The 19,553-nt window shown below is 29.0% G+C and overlaps 2 protein-coding genes across 2 annotated transcripts; both read right to left on the bottom strand.

Moving 5' to 3' along the window:
- Positions 1-2,901: 2,901 nt before the first annotated feature.
- Positions 2,902-5,023, bottom strand: LOC114181588 (7-deoxyloganetin glucosyltransferase-like). The gene is made up of 2 exons (XM_028068082.1): positions 4,389-5,023; positions 2,902-3,952 (listed from the first exon to the last, which is right to left on the bottom strand). Exons 1-2 carry the CDS (start codon positions 4,909-4,911, stop codon positions 3,018-3,020), a joined length of 1,458 nt encoding a protein of 485 aa, XP_027923883.1. The 5' UTR covers positions 4,912-5,023; the 3' UTR covers positions 2,902-3,017.
- A 5,043-nt stretch (positions 5,024-10,066) lies between these two features.
- On the bottom strand, positions 10,067-15,178 carry LOC114181640 (receptor-like protein EIX2). Its single transcript, XM_028068148.1, has 2 exons — positions 12,141-15,178; positions 10,067-10,196 (listed from the first exon to the last, which is right to left on the bottom strand). The coding sequence occupies exon 1, from the start codon at positions 15,063-15,065 to the stop codon at positions 12,156-12,158; it is 2,910 nt and encodes a 969-aa protein (XP_027923949.1). The 5' UTR covers positions 15,066-15,178; the 3' UTR covers positions 10,067-10,196; positions 12,141-12,155.
- Between the last annotated feature and the right edge of the window lie 4,375 nt (positions 15,179-19,553).

Genomic DNA, 19,553 nt, shown 5'->3' on the forward strand with positions numbered 1-19,553 from the left:
TTGTATATTATCACAAAAGCTTGTTTTGTAATCTAAAAAATTTTAACTTTTTACAAATGAATCCCAAATTTATTTTAGACCTGCAAAATTATGTTTGTACATGAGTAAAAGGTATTAATTATAGTAAATAACCACATTTACTAATTAAAAGGTAATATGGTAGTATAATAAGAGTAAATTATGTATTTCCTTGCATTCTTTTTGAGAAACAACCATTTTTTATTAAATAAATAAAAGAATCATTAGATGACAACTCATAAAATGATAACCTTTTCAAACTGAAGCATTCAATGCAGCACTTTCAACTTGATCAAAGGTATTCAAAAGAATATCAGAAGCTCTATCACTTAAAATTTGTATAATAAGTGAAACATCACAATTTAATTTTGAAATGACTCATCATATTTAGCAACTTTTCATTTGAAAGGATCTCATTCATTTCCATGCTGACTCAAATTCCATAATTATTTATTTAGCGCAATGTTATAAAATTAAAAATTAGAAATTAATTGTTTGCAGATATATATTTTTTATTTATCAAATATTATTTTCACGCTGCATCAAACTACTAAGGACCTTTGTGTACCATACTGACTTGATTATTCACAATAAATAAGTGACCATCCACCGAGATCTCATCATAATTATACAAAAATATATATTAAATATTAAATTAAATTGAGGCAGCGGACTCCACCAACATCAATGAATTTGAATTTTATGTTGGGTTATCGGTAATTTTATCAAGGGATAATCTGAACAAAAAGTTACTCGTTAATTTGAAATTATTTAAAAAATAAATGAAATAAAATAGGAAATATAGTTAGGTAAAAGCACCGAAGATAAGTAGGGGTTTGAAACTGTGGATTAATCCCACTTATTACGGATTCCAACGGTTTTGGATTGAAAAAAATTCAATTCAATAGTATATTAATAGTTTAAATGTGTAACTATTATCAGTTATAATATTTTTTGGTAAAATAATTTAAGACTTTGATGGTATTATTATAACAAAATAAAATGAGTCAATCTATTTTGACCGTAAATTATAAAATAAATTAAAAAATAAAATATCGTTATATCAATTTATTAACTATTGAATCTATGATTTATTGAGTAGAATTCCAAAAAAACAAATAAACCATGTTGAACTAATTCTTATGAAATTACTGGATAAATATAGTAACAACTGAATTGTATATTTTTTATTGTCTTTATATATATATATATATATATATATATATATATATATATATATATATATATGAATAAGGAGTTATTTTTCTCTTCACAATTATACACAAAGCAACATATAAAAAAATTTCTCCATTCTCTCTTACTCTTTTTCTTCTTTCCTCTATTGTTAATTTTATTTCATAATACATTATCAATACTATGCTCCAATCAACGATGTTTAAGTGCTAGTGAGAGCATTTTCTCTATGAGATAGCACTTTACGTGTCTCAATTAAAACTCTTTTTAATATTGTCTTCATTTATAATTTTATCTTATATTGTTAGTTTTGTGATAAGAATTATTTGATTTTATCAATTTTCATCTATGTGTTATCATTATCGTTATCATTATCATTGTCATTATTATTATTATTTTGTATGCTAGTTCTAAATATGTCTAATTTTGCAAAATTTGAATTTGTAACATTTGATATTTCGAGGAAGAATTACTTATGATATTAGATACTGAAGTACATCTAGATGCAATGAACAAGTCTTAATAATGTCATTAAAATACTAAGTATATGAGCAATTATTTTGCTCATATAACAATAATATCATGAAAAGTGATTTCACAAATATTTTGAATTTATTTCACACCTTGTTGTAGTTGAACAAAATAATGAGCTTTTGATAAAAAATTATGACATTCATCCAATTGATTATCGTCCAATTGGTTCCATAGTGAATGCAGTAATATGTCTTATTCATATTTTATTGGTCATAATCTTATTCATATTTTTATGATCACAATATGTCTTATTCATATTTTATTGGTCATAATCTTATTCATATTTTCATGGTCACAGGGGTTGTAGTTATGATTGTGGTCATAATTTTAAAAAGATATTTTATATCAATCCATTTAAAACTACTAAATATAATTATTAAATCTTCTTCCTTGAGTTCATTTTATTGCATCTTCTAAACCTTGAGCAGAAGAACCCTTTATTAATGTAACACCTAATACGACAAACAACACAAAATAGACTAAATATATTCAAATATATTTTTTAAGAAGGTTAACACCATTCTGTCACACTTCTGTTTATTAGTAGATAGTTTTCATTTACGTGACTATAATGCTAAATGTGATTCATTTAGGGTATGATGGAGATCAAGCTTGAAAAAAGAGCACAAGATAAAATAGAAAAAAATAAATAAAAAATTCCAAGAATACAAACCACAAAAATCCTACTTTCAACAATCAATTTGTGATCAGTTTTTTTTTTTTTTGAAAAACATAAGATCTTCTCTAAAACTAAAATTTCTTACAAATATTTACTTAAAAAAACTTTTATATATATATAAGTTATTTTATTTTGAATATTTGCAATATAATCAAATTTAAATTATTATAATATATACAATGATTTATATTGTGTAAAAATATATCTTAATATGTTAAAGAATTGATGTAATATCATACCAAACTAAATAAAGATGCTAATATATTTTAGTTAGATAAATTGGATAAGTATATGTACTTGTTAACATGTGAAAAAGGAGTATTAAAGAATATCTTGCTGACGTTCAATTTGTTTTAAATTCCTGAATAGACATGAAACAACCTTGTCCTTAAGCAATTTTTCCATTTCACAAGTTGCAATGAAAGCACTTTAATAACGACACAAATAAAATATCATAGAATGCAACACCCAAAGTAAAAGATATAGTTTCAACATGTTTTAAACTTAAGTAAAAGATATAGCCTGAGGCATTATTTTTGCTTCACAAAGCAACAAATTCAAGACAAGATCAATCACTAATCACAGTACAAATCTAATTTTGTTTGGGCAAGACTTCACTAATCACTTTATCCAAGTTCATGTATGAAAGACCACCAGATCTAGTATCCTCCTCCACCTTCTTCTTCAACTGCATGACCTTTTGCCTCATCTGCTTTCCCTTCTCTCCTAACATCAATTCAATCACATTTTTCTCCACCTCTTCTCTCTTCACATCAGTGTCAATTTCAATCCCAATTCCCCATTCACTGCAAATGCTTCTGCAGTTTGTTGGCTGATCAGCAAAAAATGGCCAACACAACATTGGCACACCAGCACAAATGCTTTCAACAGTTGAGTTCCATCCACAATGGGTCAAGAATCCACCAATTGAAGGGTGATTCAGCACTTCCTCTTGTGGGCACCAGCTTGCAATTAGGCCTCTATCTGATATTTCATTCACAAACTCAGATGACAATATCACTGAGCCACCAATGACAAGGTCAGGCCTAATGATCCATAAAAAGGGTCTCTTGCTGTTGGCCAAACCCCATGCAAACTCCAAAAGTTTCTCTGCAGACATAACAGTGATGCTACCAAAATTCACATAAACAACAGAATTAGGTTCCTTGGATTTGTTAAGCCATTCAAGGCACTCAGTGTCCTCCTTCCAAAGATTGGAACCTAAAGATTCCAAGTCACTCTGTGGACTTTGATTCAAAAATGAAGGGAAAGGGCCAATGGGGTGAACAGAAGGGAGCATAGAAGAGAGAGCCTTCAATGCTTCACTCTCAAGTTCATCAGAAGTGTTTATAACAATAGCAGAGGCTTTGAGCATATTATCTGCCAAATCAATCAAGTATTTTAACATAAAGTTATTTGGATCTGTTGTCCTTATGTAACCAGGGAGGTCCTTCAGTCTGAAGTTTTTCAAACCTGGAATCCAGTCCAGTTTGGTGTCCAAATACCCATTTGTCAGATAACCCTCATCTGCAATCATGATTACAAAGCCAATAGTTACAAGCTCCCATTACAGATAAACATTTTCTTCACTAGCATGTTAAAAATATCAGAAAAAACAAGCAATACATATTAGTTCAGATGTAAAAGTAGTGTTCGCAGTGATGTCTAATGTCTAACATGAATATCAGTTCAGTCTAAAAGTGTGAGGTGAAATGTAAAAAGCTTATAATAATGTCAAAATTTATAGTAATACATGAACTCGTTCGAAAACAAGGTTTCCACCTAATGGATGCCATAACTGTGGCGTAAAACTTCTCTGAAGAAAGAAAAGGTAAAGTAAAGTAACAATATCAGTTCAGTCTATCAGGGAAAACCAACAACTGATATCTCAGCACAAACATTATTTGTTACGAATTACTAATGTTGTTCTTGCACTTTCACAAGAAAGAGTTTCGATGCATACCTTTGAGTGGTATTATAGCTTTATCAGAAAGAGTACGTAAGTTCATAATAGACAATAAGGAGGTGGCACTGGCAGGTGAAAACAGAAGAATAGGGAGTGCTAGTTCTTGAGCAGCTTGTGTAGTAAAAGTCAAGGAAAAATCAGAAACCAAGGCTGTGAGTGGAGGTGTAAGGCCAGCAATGGCAGAATGATTGAGTGTAGCAAGAAGTTGACGGAAGGGTGGGAGAAAGTTGTCTCTCACAGATTTACAGAGGGAGAGTGTGTCTTGAGTGACATTAACAGCATGATCTGTGAGGGGAAGACCATCTGGGATAGTCTCAAAATGAAAATGTGGAAGATTTTGAAGGGCCTTAAGAGCCCTTGAATTGAGCAAGCGTTTGTAGTTGTATTCAGTGTGGACAAAGGTAATGTGAAAGCCTCTAAGATGAAGTAACTTTGCTAGTCTGAACAAAGGGTTGATATGGCCTTGAACTGGATATGGGATCAACACTGCGTGTGGCCTTCTCTCTGAAGGGTTACTCATCTTCACTCTTTTCTCTTCTAGTGTGAAGATAGTGTTTTGGAGAATGAGATACTGTATGGGTAAGGAGCTTGTGGTTTTAATGGAAAGTGTTAGATATGGGTAAGGAGCTTGTGGTTTTAATGGAAACTGTTAGGAATTTAAGTACGTGTTTAAGTTCTACGTCGATTAGAAATGAGAAAAAGTTAAACATTATATAAAGATAAAGATCTATAAATGAGAAAAAGATAAACATAAGTTCTACGTATTTATGTTCAGCACCTGAACCTCTTTATTAGATCAACATTACTCCGACACTCTTAAATGGTTTTGTGACAATGTAGGGTAATCTGTTTCTTAAATTACAAAATGGTATAATTTAAATATAAATAAATAAATAAAATGTGCGTCTCTTGTTGGCATGAGACAAGAAAAAAGTCATGTTAATATGAAACAATTTCGTTAGATTTATTATGGTGCCAACATAACTTCTGTAGTTATTACAAGACCAAATATATCTTCTAAAGATATCCTCAATTCTTCACGTGCTATTATGTAGAAAGAAAATTTGTATTTACTTGGGTATAGCTTCTGTGATGAAAACAAACTCCGGATACATAACCGTGATGCTACCAAAATTCACATAACAGAATCAGTATCAGACTACTTTGTTTGTGACAATTATGTTCTCTCTCCCATATGCCAAATCTCGTGGATCCAAAAGTCACTGAAACAAAAAACCTCATTGTTCCGTGGATTTCTTTTCTGATATGCAAATGAAAGTCATTTTCATAGCATGTGTTTTTGTTATTGGTTGGAGTGAATCCACGTATAATAAACAAATGGACTACGATATACTATCATTTTTTTATACTCTCATTTAACAATCATAAATATTAGTGTTAAATAATGTTGTTATCCTTCAATTTGTAGTAGTAAAAATTAGAATTAGTGTTTTTTTAAAATTTTAAACTAATTTAGTCGTTCAACTCTGTACATGTATGAATTTAGTCTTTTTAACCAAATTTTATTAAGTTTATTTGATGTTTAAAGTACATTTCATTATAGTATTTTAATTTGTTTACACTATTTGGCACATGTATGCTTCAATGTTAACTAAGAAATGCGTTTAAAATGTCAAATAAACTTAAAAACTTTTTGTTTAAATGACTAAATTCACATATTTATAAAGATAACGAACTAAATTGGTTCAAGATTTTCAAGAAGGACCAATTTCAATCTTCACTCAAAGTTGAAGGTGCAAAAACATAATTAATCCTCGATATTATTATCTTTATATTTTTTTTATTAGTTAAATATAATATTTTACTATTAAAATGAATTATAAAATTGAAATGAGATAAAAGAAAAAGGGATTGTCAAATAATCATTTTTCATAAATAAATATAACATAAATAATCGGTTCAAAATTGTTATGTTTCTTTTTATAATAAAAAAATTTAGAGCTTTGGTACAAAACTTTTATTTTGTTAGAATTTCTTTAATAATTAATATAATTGAACATCTATTTTGTATTTAATAATTGTCATGATTTAATGAAAACATTATGTTAATATGCAATTGATTTTCAAAGGGTTGACTCGATTAATATCGACTCAATTTAATTTGATCTAATTTGAGTTAACTGGTGGATCGAAATAACCTAAACATGAGATAACTCGAATTAACTTAACTTTATGTAAGTTCGATTTGATTCTACTTGATATGAGTTTGACCTAACTCCACTCAATTCAATGTGGATTTGACTTGATTCAATATGTGTCTGACTCTACTTAATCTAATGTGGACTCAACTTAGTTTGACTTAACCGTAGGTATCACTCAACTCAACCCAACAACATATTCCTTCTTTTATTAATAAATTATTATTAATATATATTTTTACAATAAATCTTATAACCAATAACATCTTATAGTTAGGGATGACAAATAAATTCGTCCTTATGGATATTGTTCGAACTCTTTTCCGTATGACGGAGAATCCTTGTATTGATTGGGTATGGGGAATACCTGATTTTATTTTTTTAATTAGGTATGAGGATAGTTATAGGGATGTACATATTCGTCCCGTCCCCATTTAAATTATTAAAAGTAACCTCATATATATATATATATATATATATATATATATATATATATATATATATATATATATATATATATATATATATATACACTACATACATTGTATTATTTATTTCTTATAATTGTTTGGCTTATCATGAATAATTTCTAAGATATTTTTCGTCTTATCATTATCTTTATTCAATTATGTTCAAATGATATATGACAATAACCTTTTTTATGTTTCACATTTGACTATTTCTACCTTCTTTAATATTTTTTTATAAATATTTTTTCATGTCATGTTAAACACCCTCAATTTAAGGGCTCAATAACATAAACATTTTATGTAATAGGTAATATAAAAAGTTTATCTTCTTTATTTTATTATTGTTAATTTTTATTTCATTTCAAGAATTTTTTTGTTTCGTTAAAACAATTTTTGTTATCTCTCAATCATCTACTGTTTATATTTGAAAGATTTTATTAGATCTGTAAGGTATTATTCATCTTATCACATCCTTGGTAATTATACATTTATTTTTCTTTATACGATTTCATTCAATGGTCTCTCAAATTGTTTCTAAGATACACATTTGATTTTTTTAGTATTTTTATTTGTTGTTTATTTTTATAATGTAGAATATTATTTTAATATTTTTATACAATTATTTTTATTTGTTTAACTCATTATCATATGTATAATTTTATCACTATAATTGTATAAATAAATTTTATTTAATACAATTGTCATTAATATTTTTACATCATCCAATATATATTGAAATTTAAAAAATAAAAAAATTGTTAAAATTATATTGTTATTAGTTTAATTTTTATTCTTTATATAATTTTGATAAATTGATGTATTATAATTTTAAAAAGAAACTTAATTAAAATTTTAAGAATTTTCATAAACAAATATTTGCATTATATCTTAATTTGAAAATTATTTTTTATACATTTTTTAAAATATATTTTTTAATTCTGCCCATATATGCAATTTAACCGACCCCTATGGTAAATCAATTTAATTTTTTTTTTATACCTCCGTGTAGTGGGATTAAACGTTTGCTGCGTTTTCGCCATGAAGATACGTGTGATGCTCTTTATTGGTGTGGCAGTGTAAGGATTGATTTTGCATATTATTAACGCATGGATCGAGTGTTTATTCATTGGATTTCATTGGATAAGATAGTGATCTAGCTTGTAAAGTTAATTGTATGACCTGTGTGAGGTCTTTCCTTTCACATTGAAATTAATGCATTTTGCAACAAGACATGCAAATCGTGGTACAAATCCAACTTTTACAGAATACTTGCAGGGTCATTTATATGCAATGACAAAACTACCATCTGAATAGAAATGCATGACGAGACATCTATTTTTTTTTTTTCCATATAAAATTTGACAAATGCATGAGAATGGCGTGGCCTATGGGTAGCTAATGTTTTATCATGATTGAAATGATAAGTTTATGGATGGTCCTATCAGTGGGATACGTTAATTTTTTGATCTCTATTTTTAAAATATTTTAGTTATATTTCAAATTTTGAAAAGTGTTTTAATCGGTGTTTTTTTTTTTATAAAAAAAAATTTAAATATATATTTGCTCTCTATTTTTGTTATTTTTATTCAATTTTGTCTTTATTTTCTAGAATTGTCAAAACGGGTAATTCGGTCTGATCCGACTCGATCCATTACAGGTTGATGATTTAGTGAGTCAACTCAACCCGACTCACTTTTTAGCGAGCCAACAAATTGAACCCGGTCCAGTCTACCACGGGTTGGCGGGTTAAACGGGTTGACTCACATGTTCACTTAATTAAAAAAAAATTATTTTTTTATTTTTTTTTCAGTCAAAACTAAATTGTAATTTTAATTAAAATCTAAATAAACTTTAATATAATCCAAAGACAAACCAAAATAAAAAAAATACAAATTATTTATGTGTTGGATAAAAAAATAACTTAACATGACCCAAATGTAAAGCTCAATTTAATAAAAAAAATAAAAACACTTGTGTGATCCTTTATTTGCGGGTTGGTGAGCCAATCCGACTCAACACGGGTTTAACCCGGATGAGCCAGGTTCTAAATGAGCCGGGTAAAAAATCAACTCGAATTGAAATTTGTAAAAAAATTTCAACCCAACCCCGTGGTGAGCTGGGTTGGCTCGTTTTGTGTTCAATTAGGTCTTTATTTTCATTAAATTGTGGTCAATTTGGTCCTTTTCACTAAGGGTGTTTAAATAGTTAACGTTTTTTAACAGTACATGCCAGTGTCAGCTCCTGGTGTTTTTTTTTATATCTTTTTAATTTTTTTAAATTTTTTTAAACTTTTTTAATTTCAAAAAAAAAATGTTCACGTGTCAAGTCACAATTGTGCCACATGTCAATGCTAGTGTCACGTCTCAGTTTGTGGTTGTATTATTTCCTTTTGTTCAATTTAATCTCAATATTCGTTATTTTTATTCAATTTAGTTCCAATTTTTAATATTATATATATATATATATATATATATATATATTCAATATTAAAAAAATTATTTCCAAATAAATATATTATCATGAATTCAATATTAAAATAGTCGATATTTTTTCTTTAATACCAAATTAAAAACGTTTTAACGAAAGAAATATATAATAATCAAGAGAGGACAAATTAAAAAGAAGATACAAACCCTGAGAACATATTATTTGAAAGAAAGAGTTTAAATACTTTTGGAGGAAAAGGATGTATGTGCCATACAATTTGTTAAACTAAAATACCATGTACCAATACGTCCTGTTTTAATATCTGATAATGATCTTGATAAGACTCCACCAAATTTATTATGCGAGCCATTTATGTGTAACAAACTTGATGATATGTCCCCAAACCATTCAGGAAATGAATCCATAATGTAGGTATTAGAGATTTGCACCACCTGAAGTTTTCTTTGTTGTTTAAGTAACTTTGGAAATTGAGACCCCAAAATGCATGATGTTAGCATATAATGCCACCAATTGGAAAGGTGAAACCCAATTTTTGATTCAAGTTAAATGAAAGATAATTTTTAGTAACATCAAAATATCTTCAATACAGATAGGTTGAATACATTCAACTCATTTGAGGAGATGGACAAAAACTAGAGATTAGAAAGTTGTCCACTACTATATAGAAGTCTCCCACTCAATTTGTTGTGTGAAAGATCCAAAAAATGCAACGAGGCAAATTTAGTGACCTGCAATGATCCATTCAAATTGTTTAAACTAAGATCTAAAGCTTTAAGACGAGGAAAGTAACCAAATAATAATGGTCCAACAATACTGGTATTTTGAAGTGATGATCTTTGCAAGGATGAAAACAGTGAAAAATCAGGAAGCAACCCATTGCTAAATGGGTTGTGGTCAAGATTCAACACCTCATTATCCTTTGAAGAACAAAATTGTAGTAAGTGATTACTGAGTTGATAAGATAATTTATTGAAACCTAGGTACAACTTCCTAAGTTGACACAAAGTGGAAAAGGACTTTACTATGCCATGTTTGAGAGCATAAGGAACGAAATTGAGACCATTCCATGCAAGTTTTAATTGTCAATTGACCAAGTGAACCAATGGATTTTGGGATCTCTGCATGCAAACTACGTACACAAGCAATATGCGACTGTGAGACTGCTGATTGGTATTGAAATGGAGACCAAAGACATAATTTAATCAATAAAATATTATCTCTTCAATATTTGGTAAATATAAACTAGATTAGGGGATTTTATCATTATTTAATGTTAATTATCTGTTAGCTAGATTATTTAGGAAAGATATGATCATGTTTATCTATTAAAATTATAACCGATTTACCTATAAATAAAAATGTTATTCCATCGCCAAGGGACAAAACTATTTTGATCTGTGTGTTATTTGCTAAGGTTGAGATACTTCTTTATCTTTTGTCTTCGGTTTAAGGTTCATCTCAGGGACGAATCTTGGAATGGACTAAGGGGGGCATGATCCCCCATTTTTTTTTTATATTTATATAATTTAGTATATGATTTTAAATACATTTTTTTTAAAATTTAATATTTTTAATATATTTTCTATATTTGATATTCTAATAAATTTTTATACATTTATATTTATGTATGCGGAAAAGTATTTTTTTCTACATTTATTTTTTAATTTTACCTTTAAAATATTTTTTAAATAAAATTAATTAATTTATTAATATTATCTTTTAAATGATTATTTGTTTAATTTAATTATTTTTTTATTTGATTACTTTTTTAAACTTAATCATTATAAATAAAAATTAATTATAGTAAAATAAAAATTACTTATATTTAATTTTATAATTATAATATTAACAATAATTATAATTTTATTATTTTTTATTATCATAAGAAAAAGTAAATATAATGTTTTTACCAATTATATAATTTTTTTTTAATTAATCTTTTTGTTTTTATTTTCTTTCAAAATTATGAAGTTGGTCCTCTAGTTTTTATAATCTTAATTTGATCTTGATTTTTGAAAAAAATATGCAATTATATCATTTTTTTCGTTAAATTTATTGACTCAGGCCATGGTCATTACATCAAAATTAAAGTTGTGAATTAGGATAGTTTGATTTTTTTTGTCTAATTGATATAATTTTAGTTTCAATTTTGATGAAAAATTCTTCCTTCGTTTCAATAAATTTAATGAAAGAAAAAATCAAATCGCATATATTTTTAAAAAAATTGAAACCAAATTAAGACTCAAAAACACTAGAGGACCAATTTGATATTTATGAACAAAAAAAAGTAATTTAACCAAAATTTTCACACGCACAAATATTATCGGTAGATTTGCGACTAATTCATCCACACCTTTACCAGAACAATAATAAAAGAGGAAAAATATACGTACATATATATATATATATTGTCTCTAAACAATGAAACGATTTGCCACAATACCCACAACTAAAATTTTATGTATTAGCTAAATAAACATGAAATGAAATTCGATGTACTTCTTCAAATTAACCAAAACTTTGCATAATATGTCTCTCATGTATGTTTCCCTACCAAATATTTAAAACAAATTAAAAGTCAACATTTCAAATTCTAAACAAGCATCATGGGCAATAAGAAATTAATAATTGGTATGGTATCATAACAAAATAAGAGAAGCCAAAAACTTTACCTTTAGCTTTTGAATTCAGAATCTTCTTTTCATTCTAGCTATAAAGACAACAACCGTGACATACATCCAATCGATTATGTTGATGAACAGCTGAAAATATGCACGTCTCCAAGAACTTTTTACGATTAAAGTTCCACAAACACTCCAAAAGCCAACACAAAATCCCAACGCTGGGCTGAGATAAAACACAAAGCTTAAGAGTTGATCTTTATTGTTTTGAACTCTTGGTCTCACATCTAGGCATTGGTTTTGGAGTGGTGAGCCACAAAGCATGTTCCCAGCATAAGAAGAGGCAAGAAAGCTTTGTAGTTGGGTGCTTAGTGGAATCATTCCTGATAAGTTGTTGAAAGACAAGTTCATGTAATTGAGAAAATTCAAATTTGAAAAGCTTGTTGGCATTCTACCATGAAGATGGTTTCTTGACAAGTCAAGTGATTCCAAGTTTTTCAAATGACCAATGTTGTCGGGGATGAATCCTGTAAGATTATTTCTTGAAAGATTTAAGCTTATTAAACCCACCAATGATGTTATGCTTTCCGGTATCTCTCCGACTAAGTTGTTGTTAGAAATATCAATGGCTATAAAATATCCAAGAATTTTCCCCATTTCGTAGTTTCCTCCTTTCCATGTCAAAGATATTTCATCTTCAAAAAATCCAATTCCACTGTCATGAAATATTAAAGGTGCAGAGGTTCTATAGAAAATTATTTCTCCTCGAAATTCCATATCTGACATCGCACTTATGAGACCAATGCATTGTGGTATTTTCCCTGTAATGTTGTTTGATGAGAGATCCAATACTTTAAGAGATAACATATTACATAGACTTTGGGGTATGCTTCCTTGGATCTTGTTACCTCGTAGACGCAATACAATCAAATGCTCAAACTCTAACCATGTTTGTAATGTTCCTTCAAGATTATTATCCCCAAAATCAATGAATCTTAAGCTTCCTTTACAAAGAGCCAGAGATGGTATATCACCAGAGAAGTTATTGTTATTTAGATGCATTGACAAAATACTTCGTAAATTGCCAAATGACTCTGGCACTCCCCCTGATAAACTGTTATTTGCCAAATTTAGAACTTCCAAATTTTGAAAGTTCTGCCAACAATTTGGGAGGGGGCCTGTGAGTGCGTTACTAGATAGGTCAAGGTATGTAACAGACACTGGAAATGTTTCACAAAAGGAAGATTCAAACCCTGAGAACATATTATTTGAAAGAAAGAGTTCAAATACTTTTGGAGGAAATGGAGGCAATGTGCCATACAAATTGTTGAAACTAAAATCCCATGTACTAATAAGTCCTGTTTTAACACCTGATAATGATTTTGGTAAGATTCCACTAAGTTTATTATGAGAAACATTTATGTATAACAAACTTGATGATATGTCCCCAAACCATTCAGGAAATGAATCCATAATGTAGGTATTAGAGATTTGCAGCACCTGAAGTTTCCTTTGCTGTTTAAGCCACTTTGGAAATTGAGGCCCCAAATTGCACGATGTTGCATATAATGCTACCAATTGGAAAGGTGGAACCCAATCTGGATTCAAGTTAAATGAAAGAGAATTTTTACTCACATCAAATATCTTCAATCCAGATAGGTTGAATACATGTTGCTCACTAATACCCCCATTCAACTCATTTGAAGAGATGGACAAAAACCAGAGATTAGAAAGTTGTCCAATACTATATGGAAGTCTCCCACTCAATTTGTTGTGTGAAAGATCCAAAAAGTGCAATGAGGCAAATTTAGTGACCTCGAATACAGGCAATGATCCATTCAAATTGTTTGAACTAAGATCCAGAGCTTTAAGACAAGGCAAGTGAGCAAATGATAATGGCCCAACAATACTAGTACTTTGAAGTGATAGTCTCTCCAAGGATGAAAACAATGAAAAATCAGGAAACGACCCATTACGAAATGGGTTGTGGTCGAGATTCAACACCTCTAAATCCTTTGCAGAACACAATTCTGGTAAATAATCACTGAGTTTATCAGATAATTTATTGTGACCCAAGTACAACTTCTTAAGGTGACACAAAGTGTTAAAGGACTTTATTATGCCACCATCAAGTTCATTATGTGAGAGATCAAGAATTGTGAGGACTTTGCTAACATTCAACACCCATGACATAATTGAATAGTCAAAGTGATTTCTTGATAGACTGAGGATTTGGAGTGAAGTTGAAGAATTGATGTGGGAGATTGATTCAGGATTGACTTGAGGGAGTCCACAATCATCTAAATGGAGTTCAGATAGAAAAGGGATTTTACTTATTGATGATGTCCAGTCAATAACTGCAACAAGATTGTTTTTGGAAAGATCAAGGTATCTCAAAGTTGAAAGGTGAGAAAGCCAATCGAGGTCACTTTCAACAAAATCATTTTTGCTAAGGTCAAGATATTCCAAATTGGAAAGATTTGACAGAGCATAAGGAAGGGAATTAAGATCATTCCATGCAAGTTTTAACTGTTTCAATTGACCAAGTGAACCAATGCATTCTGGGATTTCTCCCCGTAAGTAATTATGACTGAGATCTAAGAAAGTGAGATGTTGCAGCTCACATATTGAAGAATCTATCTTACCTGCCAAATTTGTAGAGCGAGTGAAAAATTCCATCTCTGGCATTTCGTCTACAAGATAGTTTAAATCTTCAACTGCTGTAAAATTTGAAAATTTGAGATGAAGTGAGGTTACATGACCTGTTAAATTATTACATGAAACTCCTTTCCACTTGCAACAATCATCACCGTTCCAGGAAGATAGAAGTTCCATTCCATGAATAAAACCTTCCTTTAACTTGAGAAGAGCTTGCTTCTCTGTCTCCACACACATCTCTGCATGCAAACTTCCATGATATAAAAAGATGCATAAAAAGGTGACCACACAAAGCTGATGGAGTCTGCTGCTAAACATGATGGTGATCAACTCTAACTTTTCTGAAAATGTTTTTGAATATTGAATATGAAGAATGTAAGGATGAGTGAAGCGAAGTGAAAACTAGCGAGGACAAGACATTTATTTAAAGACAGAAGATGCTAAGATGAAGTCCGTGAAAAATGTTCATTTACATAACAGTTTATAGCCTGTAGTTAATAGTTATTAAATTGAAGATTTTTTATTTAGACCGATGAACATCGTGCCTTGCTTAAGTTCTCCCTATTCCTAGTATTTTCCAAGTCTTCTTCATTACTATAGTCTTCTAAACTTGTGTTGAGGGTCAAGACTTTTATGCCACTTTTCTGAGATAGGTGACAATAAAATCCACATTGCATCGTCTATTATTGATCAGATGTTTCATACCACTTTTCTTTTTATATTATATATTGTTGTAAAAGTTTTAATCCTCGTTTTAAAATATAATAAGAAAAAACTGCATTTATTTTTATTTTCTCTAAAATAAATAACATTGAAAGGAATAGAGGAACTATATATCATGAAATAATATCCTATCATAAGGTCCTTCAACGAAAACAATCGGAAAAAGATCGCACCTTCAATTGAAGTTAGTTCTTTTGGTTACCATTTTTTTTTATCTTGATAATTTTGTATATCAAATCATTTTATTTATTCACTACCCAGTCAGAAATTTTTTAAATGCATGATTTCTTTTTAAAACAAAATTTAATTAAGGTAGTTAGAACCATTTACATAGACAGAGCAATTAAAAGAACCTCACGTCCGCACAAAAATATTCTAAAGAAATCAAAATTTTCGCTTTTTTCCTTTCCCATTTGTTTCGTGGATCCCATATGACTTTCATGTTCTCTGTTTTAGTTTTGTTCAATGCTAAAAATTTTAATATTATATGAGAACTTTTTTAAAATTTGTTAAGAAAATGTGCAAGAAATCAAAATTTTCGCTTTATTTTGTCTTGTTTTTTCTTTTCACATTTGTTTCTGTGAATCCTATATGACTTTCATGCTCTCTGTTCTAGTTTTCTTACAATATTGAGTATTAAAAGTGTTACAGAGTACCTTCAATTTTATTTTATTTTGTTCTTATTTCAGAAATCACTTACAAGATCAAATATGGCATCAATATGATATTATGATGAATTGCACAAGAATAAATGTAATCTGGCATAAATAAACATGATGAATATTTAGTTTTATATTAATTCATTTTAAATTGGGTTATGTTTTTTTTTTTAATTGTAAAAGGCATTATTGTCACTTCTTTCATATAGAAAATATATGAAGTTACTTATGTCTACCTCTTAATGATCCTACAACATCTATCATTAACATTATATATATATATATATATATATATATATATATATATATATATATATCATTATATATATATATATATATATTTATTTATTTACTTTGGTGGATGCAAATTTCATGTTACTAAGATAATTTTGTGAAATTAACTTAAACTTAAATCTAAGATGGTACCATAGTTTATCAAGAGTCTATCATAGCAAGATTAGATTTACAACTTGCTATCAAGTTCCTCTCTATGTATGTTGGAGATCTTTTCTCTCTAGAGATATGACTAAATAATAATATATAAATGAGTGTAAATTTCACTTTATTAAATCTATTTTGCCAAGTTAAATTTTACTTTCTAAAACAAGATAAGTTACATAAAATATTTTCGGACTATATACTAGTCATTGTGGTAAGCACCAAATATCTCTAGGCCAAATACACAAGGTTTAACCTAACGTATATACTATAATTTAGTTTTATCTCTAGTCGATGTGGAATCTTCAACACATCTCTCGTGCAAATATTATCCTAATTCTCCTAACAAAAATTATATTTTCCAAAGTCTAATTAATTAGTATAGTCGTCTAAACTTGGGCTGAGGGGCAAGACTTTAGTGCTATATTCTGTAAAACATATGATTATGGCCTCCACTACAAAAGTGTGTCTTGTTTTTTTCCTTTGAAAAAACGGATAAAGTGCTTTAAGGCAATTCCTTGTTACTTCTGCTTATGCTAGGCTTGCTACAAATAACAGGAAGATGGGGTAATTATGAAAATCTGCAATAATGTGCAGTATTTGCTCCAAGTTCATAAATTTGGCGTTACTCACCATAATTTTTGTTGTTGTGTATTATTAATGTTTTCCTCAATCATAAATTCATAAAAATTTACTAGTAAATCAGCATATAGAGTTCACTATTATCTAGAAAGTAAACTTTAATCTAATTTAATTACACCAACCAACTTGTAGGGTATCGATTGGATTCACTTTTGTAACATTATAATTTGATTATATATAATCAATGTGAGATAAAAAAATAATAATTCAGTCAACATTCTTTCTAATGATATTGACTACAATTACAAAGTTATTGGCATCATTATTCCGAAAGTCAAGCCTAGGGCCCTTGCCTAAGACTCCTTTTGATGTTTTTCTTTTATATTATATATATTGTAAAAAGTTGTCTCCTCATTTTGAATTTATCTTGAGCTATATTTTCATTATAAATTTTAGTAGCTTTATAAAAAAAAAAAAAAAAAAGGTTCAAAATGGGATCAATCTTACATTACAAAAGTTCACAACAAAGTTTTGAATCAAAAGTTTACAAATATTGGTGTGTCCACTATAAAGTAAGAGATTTATTAATGTGATATGAATTTCTTTTTTTTTTTCAAATGTACATATGTTTAGTTTATTCATCATCTAAGTGTTTGACTGTTTTTGCAAGGATGATCACTAGTGGAGGAAGAAAAAAGATGAAAATCATGGTTTGATTAACCATGGTACAATTTTATTCAGGTGATTTACATATAAAAAGTAAGATTGATATTTAAACATGATTTTCTTGAAGAATTTAATTATATACTTGTTAGATGCTAGTGCTTGGATCTTGAATGAGTTTAAGAAAGCAAAGATTATTGAATACATAAACCATTGTAGGCCTTTCAAAACTTTTTGTTGTGACAAAGTAGAACATATGTAAATCTAGCAATTCATTCACCTGAGACAAGGAAATAATGTAAATGTTAATAATGAGAAGTAAAAGTTGTACACTATTGTTGATTAGGAAGATAGATTTTGGGAAGGTACACATACTCCACTCTTGATTCCAACAAAGCAACATACTTATCAAGCATAGATACCACAGCTTCAAACTCAATCACCTGCTTCTCTATGCTATCAATCTGCTCAACATATTCAGTGAAGCTACCACTCTTGCATTTTAATTAGTGGTGATCATGGATTGAATTTATCCGATCTACATTCATTTTAGATCCAAATAATTGGATTAGATTTTTTATCAAAATTCATTTTTTCAACATAATTAGTTTGGATTTTTTTTTTAAATCTGATCCAAATATTTAGATAAAGATTTAAATCCAGATCTAAATATTTGGGTCGGGTTCAAAATTCATATTTCATATTTTATAAAAAAAATTAAATTGAATTTTCTAAAATTTGTGTCTTTAGAGCCGACAGATCGAATTTGGCAGAATTTTGATCAGGACCGACTCAACCGAATTTTGGTCGAGGTCGAATTGGTCGAATTCGACCAATATTTGGCTAGGGTTGACTCGACCAAATTCAATCGAATTTCATCCGGGGCCAACTCAATTGAATTTTGACCGAGGCTGATGTGGATGAATACGACTAAATTTCGTTTGCAGCCAACTCGGTAGAATACAGCCAAATTTGGGATAGGGTTGACTCGGCCAAATTTCGATCGGGACCGACTCGACTAAATTCGGCTGAATTTCAATCGGGGTTGACTAGGTTGAACATGACCAAATTTTGGTCATAGCCGAGTACGACTAAATTTCATTTGGGGCCGACTCAGCCCAATGTAGCCAAATTTGGGTCGGGGTCGACTCAGCCGAATACGATCAAATTTGGTATAGGGCCAACTTGGCCAAATTTTGATTGAAACTGACTCAAATAAATTTGGTCGAATACGATCAAATTTTGTACAGGGTCGACTACGCTAAATACAACCAAATTTGGGCCGCATTGAATCAATCGAATACAACTAAACTTGGGTTAGTTCATCTTGACTTCAACGTTACCCAACTAAAAATTTAAATTCAAAATTTAGATTAAATTTTTTTGATTATCAATATTTGAAAATATAGATTTAGAAAATGAATATTTAATTCATAAAATATATAACATGTAGATCGAGTTAAAATCTAGATCCAATAAAATTTTTATTTTTATTTACTGAATATAACCTACTTTTGAATTATTTTTCAAAAGTAAGATATATAGTTTGAAGGTGGAAAATCGATTTCTCATCATCATGAATCTCATTATTTTTAAATCGCAGAAAGGATTCATTGATTGTCTTTTTAAAGAAAATCTATTTCATTTATCTTTGGACGTTTTCTAAACATTTTATTTCATATTTTTATTTATCGAAATAATCTATCTTTAAAAAAAGTATGAAACTATAATATATTTTATG

This window comes from Vigna unguiculata, chromosome 4 (genome assembly GCF_004118075.2).
Source record: "Vigna unguiculata cultivar IT97K-499-35 chromosome 4, ASM411807v1, whole genome shotgun sequence".
In the NCBI taxonomy this organism is placed as follows: Eukaryota; Viridiplantae; Streptophyta; class Magnoliopsida; order Fabales; family Fabaceae; genus Vigna; species Vigna unguiculata.

Bases quoted from the DNA above. Each gene is read 5' to 3' on its own strand.
- LOC114181588 (XM_028068082.1), bottom strand. From the start codon at position 4,911: ATGAGTAACCCTTCAGAGAGAAGGCCACACGCAGTGTTGATCCCATAT. The intron at 3,953-4,388 runs GTATGCATCGAA...TCATGATTGCAG, and splicing joins AGCTATAATACCACTCAAAG to ATGAGGGTTATCTGACAAAT.
- LOC114181640 (XM_028068148.1), bottom strand. From the start codon at position 15,065: ATGTTTAGCAGCAGACTCCATCAGCTTTGTGTGGTCACCTTTTTATGC.